This window comes from Salvelinus alpinus, chromosome 17 (genome assembly GCF_045679555.1).
Source record: "Salvelinus alpinus chromosome 17, SLU_Salpinus.1, whole genome shotgun sequence".
In the NCBI taxonomy this organism is placed as follows: domain Eukaryota; kingdom Metazoa; phylum Chordata; class Actinopteri; order Salmoniformes; family Salmonidae; genus Salvelinus; species Salvelinus alpinus.
In genome coordinates, this window is record NC_092102.1 from 38,070,037 (window position 1) to 38,087,178 (window position 17,142).

Below are 17,142 nucleotides of genomic sequence, written 5' to 3' on the forward strand. Positions count from 1 at the left end.
ACTGAACACCGTCTCACAGATTCAGACTCTCACCGCACCACTTTAGCATTACTGAACACCGTCTCACAGATTCAGACTCTCACCGCACCACTTTAGCATTAGCCACCCAGATACAAACACCCTGCCAGCTAACACATTAACCAAACTAACAACAATCACACAAGTCAGTCTGTTTGTTTCCCCCTCGTGCGTTCCCTTTTATAGCAAAAGGAGAAACAAGGTAAGAGTGCCAAGTCAAGCCTGTAAGACGGCTTTGAGACTCCCCCACTCACCCACGTGGCAGATCTTCTTACTCCTGGATCCCGACAGCTACCTCATAAAACCATCTACAGACTTCACTAGTAGTCACTATGCCTTACTCATCTCATAAATGTTTCATTCGCTTACTGTCCTGTCGTTTGAACTCTTGTCACAGCAAAGATCTGCACCTCCAAAGGGCAATGGTAAGCCTATACTTTGAGTGTGAAATAAACCAGCAGGTTCACGTTTGAATGCAAAGGCTAGAATGAGACCAACAGGTTACAGTTGAAGACTGGAGACTAGATTCACAGGGTAGCTAGGAGGTCTTATAGCTACCCTGCTACTGCATTTGTGACCTCATCAGGCTCCTGCACTGCCAGTGGGGACACAAAGCACCCGCCAAACACACACACAGACAAACACACACACACCTCTTTCCTGTTTGTGACTGGTGCTGGTTGTGATACATTTTCCATTACATCTCAATAGATGCTGTATGTTAATAACCTATAATCTACACAAATAAATCATTACACAATGACATATTTCAGCTATAGTACTGGTATGTATATGGTTTATTTTATTGTGGTCTGCAGAATCATGAAACCATTATGTGACAAAGTTTTAAAAGCTCAGATCAAGCTTAAATTCTATTTAATTTCCATAAATAAATTTCAATGTAGACTAAAATTCAAAACCCATTCCATTTCAAACCCTCCAAAAACGGAATGATGTAGGCTAATTATAAGCCTATGCTACCTTTAAAATTCCCAAATGTAATAACCTGATCAGAAATTAAAGCGAATTTCATAAAGCTCTTAAATCTGTTCTAGAAATAATATTAACCTACACAATGTTGCGCCATTTGTCAGACAGCCCTACCTTGCAACCCTGGTGTGGGAGTTTTACCTCTGCAGCAGACAGGTGTCTTGGTGACTGTCCTCACAACCATGATCCATCATTCCAGTGCACCACGGCAGCGTTCATTAGAACTGTAGGCCTATTCTGAATTGTAAAACTTTTTTGTTTTATAGCCCATTAGCCTACCGGTTAAGTCAGTGTCATCCTATATTTACCCCACCGCCTTCTTGGTGTCAGCGGTGGGGTAGTGATGAAAGTGATGGAAGATATCAAGGTTAGTTTCCATGAGAAGAGGACAACCACCATATCCTTCCTGTATATTTTCTCCGTCTCTCTCGTCTCTATGTTGCAGACAAAGCACAAATTAAATGTAGTTCTAGGTGGTGTAGCCTACGCCGATATCACTAGGAAACATTAAGCATGACAACAACATTGTAAGGCCTCATTATGATAGGCAGCATAGGCCCAGAATCATTCCCAGACAGAGCACCCTTCATGAATAAAGTGCTGATGTTTAAGGGCAATGAAAACGGTCAAGGCTAACCGAACTGCGGGGCATGGGTGGAGGAGCCACTCACAGGTAGACTAGCAGGTAGATCAGGATGTGGGAGTATATTTAGGCCTTGCAGTGAAAAGAGGACTAAGTGTTAACATTTTGCAAGACTGTGGTTTGGTCAGTAGCTACAAAGCAGAGAAGAGGGGAAACCAGAGAGTTAAAAAGTTACGCCTACACAATTTTCCGGTAAAGTGTTCCTTGAAAGAAAGCACTTTCTATGAGCAGAGAGAACGAACAATATGGCTGTGTATTTTTTGGATTGCATTCTGAAAGGTTAATTAAGCTCTGAGAAAGAAATAAAAAAAGTGTGTTTTGCAATGAGCTCTTATTGAATGTTGTAATCCACAGTTAAAAATATGAAGGTTTGGACCCTCAAAACACACAATTCAAACAACCAAAAATAGAACATTTTACAAACAAACATTCACATTACAAAAATTACTAAATTTTCTATTACAGCTGCATTGGCATAAAACTCAAATAGAAATATACAAAAACTGCATGTATATAATGTATATATTAATTGTCCTTTGTTAATCTTTGACTCATTTTCTGTATCTGAGGGAAATTCAAGGTGCTCTAGTACTCCAGGGGGTCTTCTTTGGTCCCCAGAATAAGGGGGTGTACGTAGCTGCCCAGTGGGGTGAAGAGCACATTCCTCAATCATCCTCCAAACGGCGCACCCCTGAATCATTCAAATAGGTCTGCCCATTGTCCCATCAGTAACTGGGCTCATCCATCTCCTCATCGCTCCATTCTGGGGGTGCATCCGTGCCAAAGTACCGGTCACCGAAATTTCCTTCACACAAGGGACAAAGAACAGTAGAGATCAGAGTTTGAAGCAGAGCATGGACACACTCTCACACTCTCACACTCTCACACACACACACACACACACACACACACACACACACACGGAAACTGCCTTTCTCTCTCTCTTTTCTCACCTATGCCGGGTATGATGTGGAAGAGGTCGTTGACCTTCTTGTCGACGGCAGTGGTGATGATTTGGACCTGAGGGAAGGCGTAGGCCACAGAGTGAACCCCCATCTCAGCCATCAGCAGAGACACCAACAGGATCTTATCCTCCTGGACATCATGGTCCTACACAAGACACACAGACAGACACGGAGAGAGATGCATCATCAGATTCCATCAGAATCACCTACCAGTAGGACTCGTACGGCCATCATGCCAGCAGCCTCAGTACACACGGTGCAGTCCATCAGAATCACCTACCAGTAGGACTCGTACGGCCATCATGGCAGCAGCCCCAGTAGACACGGTGCAGTCCATCAGAATCACCTACCAGTAGGACTCGTATGGCCATCATGGCAGCAGCCCCAGTAAACACGGTGCAGTCCATCAGAATCACCTACCAGTAGGACTCGTACGGCCATCATGGCAGCAGCCCCAGTAGACACGGTGCAGTCCATCAGAATCACCTACCAGTAGGACTCGTATGGCCATCATGGCAGCAGCCCCAGTAGACACGGTGCAGTCCATCAGAATCACCTACCAGTAGGACTCGTATGGCCATCATGGCAGCAGCCCCAGTAGACACGGTGCAGTCCATCAGAATCACATGGTCCTCACCGATGTCCTTAGGCAGACGCAGGTAATGCAGCTGAGAGAGAGGGAGGGACAGGGAGGAAAGAGGGGATGAAGGGAAGAATGAAAGACAGACAAAAAGGCTATAACTATGCCTCCAACTTTTCCCTGGTCAGGTCCTGCAGTCCTACTCAAAGCTTCAAGCATGTGTGTTTTCCAGATCCATACCTCTGGTTCTCCTGTGTCCTGGTTGGTCTGGATGAGGATCTTCCCGATGCGGACATCTTTACACACTGCCCGGAGAGCTGGCTCCATGGTCTCTCCCGCTCGCAGGATGGACACTCCAGTGATCTATGGAAAACCAGAAGAGAAACCAGGTTCATGGATTTATAACATACTGACTGACAACTGAGTACAGTACATTTAACAACAAGAACATGATAGCAGTAATACTATACTGTTCATCATGACAACACTGGCTGATAAATACACAGGACTGAGTTAACATCTAATAACAGATGAAATATGCTATTATATAAAGCTAATGTGAATCACACAGATTGAGTTTTCTGATCAGAGGGAACTAGACGGCTGAAATGGAGAGATAGCAACAAGTGAATAGGAAGGAGAAAGTGAGAAAGTGAGAGAGATGGATAGAAAAACAGGCAGGAAGAAAAAGAAAGCTCAACTCACCCTCTTCCCGTGGAAAGCCCTGCCTTCATAGTCCTCTCCCTGCGGTGTTTGAACTATATGGCTCTGTGGAAAGAGAGAGAGAGAAAGAGAGAGAGAGGAGGATGAACTTATGAGTACAGACCTCAAGACAACGAACCCATGGTGCGTGTTCAGTTGGCCACACTAAACAATCAATAAAACACTTCTTTACTCCAACAGCTCTAGCTGTAGTGGGTGGTACATACACAGTATACTGTAGTGGGTGGTACATACACAGTGTACTGTAGTTGCTGTGCGATTCAAGTGATATGTTGTGTTTGTGCAGTCGCGGTATGTGTGTGTCTTTTTGGTTTTATAGTGAGAACTTTCCACTGCGGTGGATTGACAGTTTCCATACTCCAGAGGCCAGACTCTCTCTTTTGCTCTCTCTCTCTTCTTTTTCTCTCTCTCGCACCATCTCACAATCTTGACCTCTCATGCTCTTTCCATCTCTTACTCTCTTTCCATCTTTCTTACCCCCATTTTTCCATCACTCAATTCTTCTCCCTCCATCTTTTCATCTCTTTCTAAATGAAACTCCGTTCAAATATGCTCTTTGGGTATGAACGTTAAGGTACAGTAGAACAGAGCAGCCTTTCTATCTCTCTGTCTCTCTGTCATACGTACCTCTGAGGGAAGAAAGGAAAGCGCTCGTTCAATCAGCAGACGCATCAGTCTCTTCGAGTAGAAGATGAACTCATCCCTGCTTGTCTCTTTGTTTCTGGGCAGAAGAAGTAGGACGGTCAGGGACCAGACAAATAAAAGACACTCAGGGACCAGACAAATAAAAGACAGTCAGGGACCAGACAAATAAAAGACACTCAGGGACCAGACAAATAAAAGACAGTCAGAGACCAGACAAATAAAAGACAGTCAGGGACCAGACAAATAAAAGACACTCAGGGACCAGACAAATAAAAGACAGTCAGGGACCAGACAAATAAAAGACAGTCAGGGACCAGACAAATAAAAGACAGTCAGGGACCAGACAAATAAAAGACACTCAGGGACCAGACAAATAAAAGACAGTCAGGGACCAGACAAATAAAAGACAGTCAGGGACCAGACAAATAAAAGACAGTCAGGGACCAGACAAATAAAAGACAGTCAGGGACCAGACAAATAAAAGACACTCAGGGACCAGACAAATAAAAGACAGTCAGGGACCAGACAAATAAAAGACAGTCAGGGACCAGACAAATAAAAGACAGTCAGGGACCAGACAGATAAAAGACAGTCAGGGACCAGACAGATAAAAGACAGTCAGGGACCAGATGAATAAAAGACAGTCAGGGACCAGACAGATAAAAGACAGTCAGGGACCAGACAAATAAAAGACAGTCAGGGACCAGACAAATAAAAACACTCAGGGAACAGACAAATAAAAGACACTCAGGGACCAGACAAATAAAAGACCATCAGGGACCAGACAGATAAAAGACAGTCAAGGACCAGACAAATAAAAACACTCAGGGACCAGACAAATAAAAGACACTCATGGACCAGACAAATAAAAGACAGTCAGGGACCAGACAAATAAAAACACTCAGGGACCAGACAAATAAAAGACACTCATGGACCAGACAAATAAAAGACACTCAGGGACCAGACAAATAAAATACACTCATGGACCAGACAAATAAAAGACACTCAGGGACCAGACAAATAAAAACACTCAGGGACCAGACAAATAAAAGACACTCAGGGACCAGACAAATAAAAGACACTCAGGGACGAGACAAATAAAAGACACTCAGGGACCAGACAAATAAAAACACTCAGGGACCAGACAAATAAAAGACATTCAGGGACCAGACAGATGAAAGACACTCAGGGACCAGACAAATAAAAACACTCAGGGACCAGACAAATAAAAGACAGTCAGGGACCAAACAGATAAAAGACAGTCAGGGACCAGACAGATAAAAGACAGTCAGGGACCAGACAAATAAAAACACTCAGGGACCAGACAAATAAAAGACACTCAGGGACCAGACAAATAAAAACACAATAAAAACACTCAGGGACCAGACAGATAAAAGACAGTCTGGGATCAGACAGATAAAAGACAGTCAGGGTTCAGACAGATAAAAGACAGTCAGGGACCAGACAAATAAAAGACAGTCTGGGATCAGACAAATAAAAGACACTCAGGGACCAGACAAATAAAAGACACTCAGGGACCAGACAAATAAAGACAGTCAGGGACCAGACAAATAAAAGACAGTCAGGGACCAGACAAATAAAAGACACTCAGGGACCAGACAAATAAAAGACAGTCAGGGACCAGACAAATAAAAGACAGTCAGGGACCAGACAAATAAAAGACAGTCAGGGACCAGACAAATAAAAACACTCAGGGACCAGACAAATAAAAGACACTCAGGGACCAGACAAATAAAAGACAGTCAGGGACCAGACAAATAAAAGACAGTCAGGGACCAGACAAATAAAAGACAGTCAGGGACCAGACAGATAAAAGACAGTCTGGGATCAGACAGATAAAAGACAGTCAGGGTTCAGACAGATAAAAGACAGTCAGGGACCAGACAAATAAAAGACAGTCGGGGATCAGACAAATAAAAGACACTCAGGGACCAGACAAATAAAAGACACTCAGGGACCAGACAAATAAAAGACACTCAGGGACCAGACAAATAAAAGAAACTCAGGGACCAGACAAATAAAAGACACTCAGGGACCAGACAGATAAAGACAGTCTGGGATCAAACAGATAAAAGACAGTCAGGGATCAGACAGATAAAAGACAGTCAGGGGCCATACAGATGAGACAGTCAGGGATCAGACAGATAAAAGACAGTCATGGGCATACAGATGAAAGACAGTCAGGGGCCATACAGATGAGACAGTCAGGGACCAGACAGATAAAAGACAGTCAGGGACCAGACAGATAAAGACAGTCAGGGACCAGACAGATAAAAACACTCAGGGACCAGACAAATAAAAACACTCAGGGACCAGACAAATAAAAGACAGTCTGGGATCAGACAGATAAAAGACAGTCAGGGTCCAGACAGACAAATGAGAGTCAGAGACCCGAAAGATAAAGACAGTCAGGGACCCAACAGATAAAAGACAGCCAGATACCCGAAAGATAAAGACAGGCAGGGACCAGACAGATAAAAGACAGTCAGGGACCAGACAGATAAAAGAGCGTCAGGGACCAGACAAATAAAAGACAGTCAGAGACCAGACAAATAAAAGACAGTCAGGGACCAGACAAATAAAAGACACTCAGGGACCAGACAAATAAAAGACAGTCAGGGACCAGACAAATAAAAGACAGTCAGGGACCAGACAAATAAAAGACAGTCAGTGACCAGACAAATAAAAGACACTCAGGGACCAGACAAATAAAAGACAGTCAGGGACCAGACAAATAAAAGACACTCAGGGACCAGACAAATAAAAGACAGTCAGGGACCAGACAAATAAAAGACAGTCAGGGACCAGACAAATAAAAGACAGTCAGGGACCAGACAGATAAAAGACAGTCAGGGACCAGACAGATAAAAGACAGTCAGGGACCAGACGAATAAAAGACAGTCAGGGACCAGACAGATAAAAGACAGTCAGGGACCAGACAAATAAAAGACAGTCAGGGACCAGACAAATAAAAACACTCAGGGACCAGACAAATAAAAGACACTCAGGGACCAGACAAATAAAAGACCATCAGGGACCAGTCAGATAAAAGACAGTCAAGGACCAGACAAATAAAAACACTCAGGGACCAGACAAATAAAAGACACTCATGGACCAGACAAATAAAAGACACTCAGGGACCAGACAAATAAAAACACTCAGGGACCAGACAAATAAAAGACACTCATGGACCAGACAAATAAAAGACACTCAGGGACCAGACAAATAAAAACACTCAGGGACCAGACAAATAAAAGACACTCAGGGACCAGACAAATAAAAGACACTCAGGGACCAGACAAATAAAAGACACTCAGGGACCAGACAAATAGAAACACTCAGGGACCAGACAGATAAAAGACAGTCAGGGACCAGACAGATAAAAGACACTCAGGGACCAGACAAATAAAAACACTCAGGGACCAGACAAATAAAAGACAGTCAGGGACCAGACAGATAAAAGACAGTCAGGGACCAGACAGATAAAAGACAGTCAGGGACCAGACAAATAAAAACACTCAGGGACCAGACAAATAAAAGACACTCAGGGACCAGACAAATAAAAGACACTCAGGGACCAGACAAATAAAAACACAATAAAAACACTCAGGGACCAGACAGATAAAAGACAGTCTGGGATCAGACAGATAAAAGACAGTCAGGGTTCAGACAGATAAAAGACAGTCAGGGACCAGACAAATAAAAGACAGTCTGGGATCAGACAAATAAAAGACACTCAGGGACCAGACAAATAAAAGACACTCAGGGACCAGACAAATAAAAGACACTCAGGGACCAGACAAATAAAAGACACTCAGGGACCAGACAAATAAAAGAAACTCAGGGACCAGACAAATAAAAGACACTCAGGGACCAGACAAATAAAAGACACTCAGGGTCCAGACAGATAAAAGACAGTAAGGGACCAGACAAATAAAAGACCATCAGGGACCAGACAGATAAAAGAGTCAGGGATCAGACAGATAAAAGACAGTCAGGGGCCATACAGATGAGACAGTCAGGGATCAGACAGATAAAAGACCGTCATGGGCATACAGATGAAAGACAGTCAGGGGCCATACAGATGAGACAGTCAGGGACCAGACAGATAAAAGACAGTCAGGGACCAGACAGATAAAGACAGTCAGGGACCAGACAGATAAAAAACACTCAGGGACCAGACAAATAAAAGACAGTCAGGGACCAGACAGATAAAAGACACTCAGGGACCAGACAAATAAAAGAAACTCAGGGACCAGACAAATAAAAGACACTCAGGGACCAGACAAATAAAAGACACTCAGGGTCCAGACAGATAAAAGACAGTAAGGGACCAGACAAATAAAAGACCATCAGGGACCAGACAGATAAAAGAGTCAGGGATCAGACAGATAAAAGACAGTCAGGGGCCATACAGATGAGACAGTCAGGGATCAGACAGATAAAAGACCGTCATGGGCATACAGATGAAAGACAGTCAGGGGCCATACAGATGAGACAGTCAGGGACCAGACAGATAAAAGACAGTCAGGGACCAGACAGATAAAAGACAGTCTGGGATCAGACAGATAAAAGACAGTCAGGGACCAGACAAATAAAAGACAGTCTGGGATCAGACAAATAAAAGACACTCAGGGACCAGACAAATAAAAGACACTCAGGGACCAGACAAATAAAAGACACTCAGGGACCAGACAAATAAAAGACACTCAGGGACCAGACAAATAAAAGAAACTCAGGGACCAGACAAATAAAAGACACTCAGGGACCAGACAAATAAAAGACACTCAGGGTCCAGACAGATAAAAGACAGTAAGGGACCAGACAAATAAAAGACCATCAGGGAGCAGACAGATAAAAGAGTCAGGGATCAGACAGATAAAAGACAGTCAGGGGCCATACAGATGAGACAGTCAGGGATCAGACAGATAAAAGACCGTCATGGGCATACAGATGAAAGACAGTCAGGGGCCATACAGATGAGACAGTCAGGGACCAGACAGATAAAAGACAGTCAGGGACCAGACAGATAAAGACAGTCAGGGACCAGACAGATAAAAACACTCAGGGACCAGACAAATAAAAGACAGTCAGGGACCAGACAGATAAAAGACAGTCAGGGACCAGACAGATAAAAGACAGTCAGGGACAAGACGAATAAAAGACAGTCAGGGACCAGACAGATAAAAGACAGTCAGGGACCAGACAAATAAAAGACAGTCAGGGACCAGACAAATAAAAACACTCAGGGACCAGACAAATAAAAGACAGTCAGGGACCAGACAAATAAAAGACCATCAGGGACCAGACAGATAAAAGACAGTCAAGGACCAGACAAATAAAAACACTCAGGGACCAGACAAATAAAAGACACTCATGGACCAGACAAATAAAAGACACTCAGGGACCAGACAAATAAAAACACTCAGGGACCAGACAAATAAAAGACACTCATGGACCAGACAAATAAAAGACACTCAGGGACCAGACAAATAAAAGACACTCAGGGACCAGACAAATAGAAACACTCAGGGACCAGACAGATAAAAGACAGTCAGGGACCAGACAGATGAAAGACACTCAGGGACCAGACAAATAAAAACACTCAGGGACCAGACAAATAAAAGACAGTCAGGGACCAGACAGATAAAAGACAGTCAGGGACCAGACAGATAAAAGACAGTCAGGGACCAGACAAATAAAAACACTCAGGGACCAGACAAATAAAAGACACTCAGGGACCAGACAAATAAAAGACACTCAGGGACCAGACAAATAAAAACACAATAAAAACACTCAGGGACCAGACAGATAAAAGACAGTCTGGGATCAGACAGATAAAAGACAGTCAGGGTTCAGACAGATAAAAGACAGTCAGGGACCAGACAAATAAAAACACTCAGGGACCAGACAAATAAAAGACACTCAGGGACCAGACAAATAAAAGACCATCAGGGACCAGACAGATAAAAGACAGTCAAGGACCAGACAAATAAAAACACTCAGGGACCAGACAAATAAAAGACACTCATGGACCAGACAAATAAAAGACACTCAGGGACCAGACAAATAAAAACACTCAGGGACCAGACAAATAAAAGACACTCAGGGACCAGACAAATAAAAGACACTCAGGGACCAGACAAATAAAAACACAATAAAAACACTCAGGGACCAGACAGATAAAAGACAGTCTGGGATCAGACAGATAAAAGACAGTCAGGGTTCAGACAGATAAAAGACAGTCAGGGACCAGACAAATAAAAGACAGTCTGGGATCAGACAAATAAAAGACACTCAGGGACCAGACAAATAAAAGACACTCAGGGACCAGAACAAATAAAAGACAGTAAGGGACCAGACAAATAAAAGACCATCAGGGACCAGACAGATAAAAGAGTCAGGGATCAGACAGATAAAAGACAGTCAGGGACCAGACAGATAAAAGACACTCAGGGACCAGACAAATAAAAGACCATCAGGGACCAGACAGATAAAAGACAGTCAAGGACCAGACAAATAAAAACACTCAGGGACCAGACAAATAAAAGACACTCATGGACCAGACAAATAAAAGACACTCAGGGACCAGACAAATAAAAACACTCAGGGACCAGACAAATAAAAGACAGTCAGGGACCAGACAGATAAAAGACAGTCAGGGACCAGACAGATAAAAGACAGTCAGGGACAAGACGAATAAAAGACAGTCAGGGACCAGACAGATAAAAGACAGTCAGGGACCAGACAAATAAAAGACAGTCAGGGACCAGACAAATAAAAACACTCAGGGACCAGACAAATAAAAGACAGTCAGGGACCAGACAAATAAAAGACCATCAGGGACCAGACAGATAAAAGACAGTCAAGGACCAGACAAATAAAAACACTCAGGGACCAGACAAATAAAAGACACTCATGGACCAGACAAATAAAAGACACTCAGGGACCAGACAAATAAAAACACTCAGGGACCAGACAAATAAAAGACACTCATGGACCAGACAAATAAAAGACACTCAGGGACCAGACAAATAAAAACACTCAGGGACCAGACAAATAAAAGACACTCAGGGACCAGACAAATAAAAGACACTCAGGGACCAGACAAATAAAAGACACTCAGGGACCAGACAAATAGAAACACTCAGGGACCAGACAGATAAAAGACAGTCAGGGACCAGACAGATGAAAGACACTCAGGGACCAGACAAATAAAAACACTCAGGGACCAGACAAATAAAAGACAGTCAGGGACCAGACAGATAAAAGACAGTCAGGGACCAGACAGATAAAAGACAGTCAGGGACCAGACAAATAAAAACACTCAGGGACCAGACAAATAAAAGACACTCAGGGACCAGACAAATAAAAGACACTCAGGGACCAGACAAATAAAAACACAATAAAAACACTCAGGGACCAGACAGATAAAAGACAGTCTGGGATCAGACAGATAAAAGACAGTCAGGGTTCAGACAGATAAAAGACAGTCAGGGACCAGACAAATAAAAACACTCAGGGACCAGACAAATAAAAGACACTCAGGGACCAGACAAATAAAAGACCATCAGGGACCAGACAGATAAAAGACAGTCAAGGACCAGACAAATAAAAACACTCAGGGACCAGACAAATAAAAGACACTCATGGACCAGACAAATAAAAGACACTCAGGGACCAGACAAATAAAAACACTCAGGGACCAGACAAATAAAAGACACTCAGGGACCAGACAAATAAAAGACACTCAGGGACCAGACAAATAAAAACACAATAAAAACACTCAGGGACCAGACAGATAAAAGACAGTCTGGGATCAGACAGATAAAAGACAGTCAGGGTTCAGACAGATAAAAGACAGTCAGGGACCAGACAAATAAAAGACAGTCTGGGATCAGACAAATAAAAGACACTCAGGGACCAGACAAATAAAAGACACTCAGGGACCAGAACAAATAAAAGACAGTAAGGGACCAGACAAATAAAAGACCATCAGGGACCAGACAGATAAAAGAGTCAGGGATCAGACAGATAAAAGACAGTCAGGGACCAGACAGATAAAAGACACTCAGGGACCAGACAAATAAAAGACCATCAGGGACCAGACAGATAAAAGACACTCAGGGACCAGACAAATAAAAGACAGTCAGGGACCAGACAGATAAAAGACAGTCAGGGACCAGACAGATAAAAGACAGTCAGGGACAAGACGAATAAAAGACAGTCAGGGACCAGACAGATAAAAGACAGTCAGGGACCAGACAAATAAAAGACAGTCAGGGACCAGACAAATAAAAACACTCAGGGACCAGACAAATAAAAGACAGTCAGGGACCAGACAAATAAAAGACCATCAGGGACCAGACAGATAAAAGACAGTCAAGGAAAAGACAAATAAAAACACTCAGGGACCAGACAAATAAAAGACACTCATGGACCAGACAAATAAAAGACACTCAGGGACCAGACAAATAAAAACACTCAGGGACCAGACAAATAAAAGACACTCATGGACCAGACAAATAAAAGACACTCAGGGACCAGACAAATAAAAACACTCAGGGACCAGACAAATAAAAGACACTCAGGGACCAGACAAATAAAAGACACTCAGGGACCAGACAAATAAAAGACACTCAGGGACCAGACAAATAGAAACACTCAGGGACCAGACAGATAAAAGACAGTCAGGGACCAGACAGATGAAAGACACTCAGGGACCAGACAAATAAAAACACTCAGGGACCAGACAAATAAAAGACAGTCAGGGACCAGACAGATAAAAGACAGTCAGGGACCAGACAGATAAAAGACAGTCAGGGACCAGACAAATAAAAACACTCAGGGACCAGACAAATAAAAGACACTCAGGGACCAGACAAATAAAAGACACTCAGGGACCAGACAAATAAAAACACAATAAAAACACTCAGGGACCAGACAGATAAAAGACAGTCTGGGATCAGACAGATAAAAGACAGTCAGGGTTCAGACAGATAAAAGACAGTCAGGGACCAGACAAATAAAAACACTCAGGGACCAGACAAATAAAAGACACTCAGGGACCAGACAAATAAAAGACCATCAGGGACCAGACAGATAAAAGACAGTCAAGGACCAGACAAATAAAAACACTCAGGGACCAGACAAATAAAAGACACTCATGGACCAGACAAATAAAAGACACTCAGGGACCAGACAAATAAAAACACTCAGGGACCAGACAAATAAAAGACACTCAGGGACCAGACAAATAAAAGACACTCAGGGACCAGACAAATAAAAACACAATAAAAACACTCAGGGACCAGACAGATAAAAGACAGTCTGGGATCAGACAGATAAAAGACAGTCAGGGTTCAGACAGATAAAAGACAGTCAGGGACCAGACAAATAAAAGACAGTCTGGGATCAGACAAATAAAAGACACTCAGGGACCAGACAAATAAAAGACACTCAGGGACCAGAACAAATAAAAGACAGTAAGGGACCAGACAAATAAAAGACCATCAGGGACCAGACAGATAAAAGAGTCAGGGATCAGACAGATAAAAGACAGTCAGGGACCAGACAGATAAAAGACACTCAGGGACCAGACAAATAAAAGACCATCAGGGACCAGACAGATAAAAGACAGTCAAGGACCAGACAAATAAAAACACTCAGGGACCAGACAAATAAAAGACACTCATGGACCAGACAAATAAAAGACACTCAGGGACCAGACAAATAAAAACACTCAGGGACCAGACAAATAAAAGACACTCATGGACCAGACAAATAAAAGACACTCAGGGACCAGACAAATAAAAACACTCAGGGACCAGACAAATAAAAGACACTCAGGGACCAGACAAATAAAAGACACTCAGGGACCAGACAAATAAAAGACACTCAGGGACCAGACAAATAGAAACACTCAGGGACCAGACAGATAAAAGACAGTCAGGGACCAGACAGATAAAAGACACTCAGGGACCAGACAAATAAAAACACTCAGGGACCAGACAAATAAAAGACAGTCAGGGACCAGACAGATAAAAGACAGTCAGGGACCAGACAGATAAAAGACAGTCAGGGACCAGACAAATAAAAACACTCAGGGACCAGACAAATAAAAGACACTCAGGGACCCGACAAATAAAAGACACTCAGGGACCAGACAAATAAAAACACAATAAAAACACTCAGGGACCAGACAGATAAAAGACAGTCTGGGATCAGACAGATAAAAGACAGTCAGGGTTCAGACAGATAAAAGACAGTCAGGGACCAGACAAATAAAAGACAGTCTGGGATCAGACAAATAAAAGACACTCAGGGACCAGACAAATAAAAGACACTCAGGGACCAGACAAATAAAAGACAGTCAGGGACCAGACAAATAAAAACACTCAGGGACCAGACAAATAAAAGACACTCAGGGACCAGACAAATAAAAGACCATCAGGGACCAGACAGATAAAAGACAGTCAAGGACCAGACAAATAAAAACACTCAGGGACCAGACAAATAAAAGACACTCATGGACCAGACAAATAAAAGACAGTCAGGGACCAGACAAATAAAAACACTCAGGGACCAGACAAATAAAAGACACTCATGGACCAGACAAATAAAAGACACTCAGGGACCAGACAAATAAAATACACTCATGGACCAGACAAATAAAAGACACTCAGGGACCAGACAAATAAAAACACTCAGGGACCAGACAAATAAAAGACACTCAGGGACCAGACAAATAAAAGACACTCAGGGACGAGACAAATAAAAGACACTCAGGGACCAGACAAATAAAAACACTCAGGGACCAGACAGATAAAAGACAGTCAGGGACCAGACAGATTAAAGACACTCAGGGACCAGACAAATAAAAACACTCAGGGACCAGACAAATAAAAGACAGTCAGGGACCAAACAGATAAAAGACAGTCAGGGACCAGACAGATAAAAGACAGTCAGGGACCAGACAAATAAAAACACTCAGGGACCAGACAAATAAAAGACACTCAGGGACCAGACAAATAAAAACACAATAAAAACACTCAGGGACCAGACAGATAAAAGACAGTCTGGGATCAGACAGATAAAAGACAGTCAGGGTTCAGACAGATAAAAGACAGTCAGGGACCAGACAAATAAAAGACAGTCAGGGACCAGACAAATAAAAGACAGTCTGGGATCAGACAAATAAAAGACACTCAGGGACCAGACAAATAAAAGACACTCAGGGACCAGACAAATAAAGACAGTCAGGGACCAGACAAATAAAAGACAGTCAGGGACCAGACAAATAAAAGACACTCAGGGACCAGACAAATAAAAGACAGTCAGGGACCAGACAAATAAAAACACTCAGGGACCAGACAAATAAAAGACACTCATGGACCAGACAAATAAAAGACAGTCAGGGACCAGACAAATAAAAACACTCAGGGACCAGACAAATAAAAGACACTCATGGACCAGACAAATAAAAGACACTCAGGGACCAGACAAATAAAATACACTCATGGACCAGACAAATAAAAGACACTCAGGGACCAGACAAATAAAAACACTCAGGGACCAGACAAATAAAAGACACTCAGGGACCAGACAAATAAAAGACACTCAGGGACGAGACAAATAAAAGACACTCAGGGACCAGACAAATAAAAACACTCAGGGACCAGACAGATAAAAGACAGTCAGGGACCAGACAGATTAAAGACACTCAGGGACCAGACAAATAAAAACACTCAGGGACCAGACAAATAAAAGACAGTCAGGGACCAAACAGATAAAAGACAGTCAGGGACCAGACAGATAAAAGACAGTCAGGGACCAGACAAATAAAAACACTCAGGGACCAGACAAATAAAAGACACTCAGGGACCAGACAAATAAAAACACAATAAAAACACTCAGGGACCAGACAGATAAAAGACAGTCTGGGATCAGACAGATAAAAGACAGTCAGGGTTCAGACAGATAAAAGACAGTCAGGGACCAGACAAATAAAAGACAGTCAGGGACCAGACAAATAAAAGACAGTCTGGGATCAGACAAATAAAAGACACTCAGGGACCAGACAAATAAAAGACACTCAGGGACCAGACAAATAAAGACAGTCAGGGACCAGACAAATAAAAGACAGTCAGGGACCAGACAAATAAAAGACACTCAGGGACCAGACAAATAAAAGACAGTCAGGGACCAGACAAATAAAAGACAGTCAGGGACCAGACAAATAAAAGACAGTCAGGGACCAGACAAATAAAAACACTCAGGGACCAGACAAATAAAAGACACTCAGGGACCAGACAAATAAAAGACAGTCAGGGACCAGACAAATAAAAGACAGTCAGGGACCAGACAAATAAAAGACAGTCAGGGACCAGACAGATAAAAGACAGTCTGGGATCAGACAGATAAAAGACAGTCAGGGTTCAGACAGATAAAAGACAGTCAGGGACCAGACAAATAAAAGACAGTCTGGGATCAGACAAATAAAAGACACTCAGGGACCAGACAAATAAAAGACACTCAGGGACCAGACAAATAAAAGA

At 42.9% G+C, this 17,142-nt stretch overlaps 1 protein-coding gene across 4 annotated transcripts in view; it reads right to left on the bottom strand.

The window, feature by feature from the left end:
- Window positions 1–792: 792 nt before the first annotated feature.
- Window positions 793–17,142, bottom strand: part of uckl1b (uridine-cytidine kinase 1-like 1b) — a 77,413-nt gene continuing 61,063 nt past the window's right edge. For all 4 annotated transcript variants that reach the window (XM_071348888.1, XM_071348886.1, XM_071348884.1 and 1 more), the window contains 6 exons: window positions 4,547–4,640; window positions 3,902–3,964; window positions 3,437–3,559; window positions 3,177–3,284; window positions 2,605–2,761; window positions 793–2,456 (listed from right to left, as the gene is read on the bottom strand). In XM_071348888.1, the coding sequence (XP_071204989.1) occupies window positions 2,377–2,456; window positions 2,605–2,761; window positions 3,177–3,284; window positions 3,437–3,559; window positions 3,902–3,964; window positions 4,547–4,640 (625 nt within the window). In that variant the 3' untranslated portion in view covers window positions 793–2,376. The remainder of the gene's footprint in view (window positions 2,457–2,604; window positions 2,762–3,176; window positions 3,285–3,436; window positions 3,560–3,901; window positions 3,965–4,546; window positions 4,641–17,142) is intronic.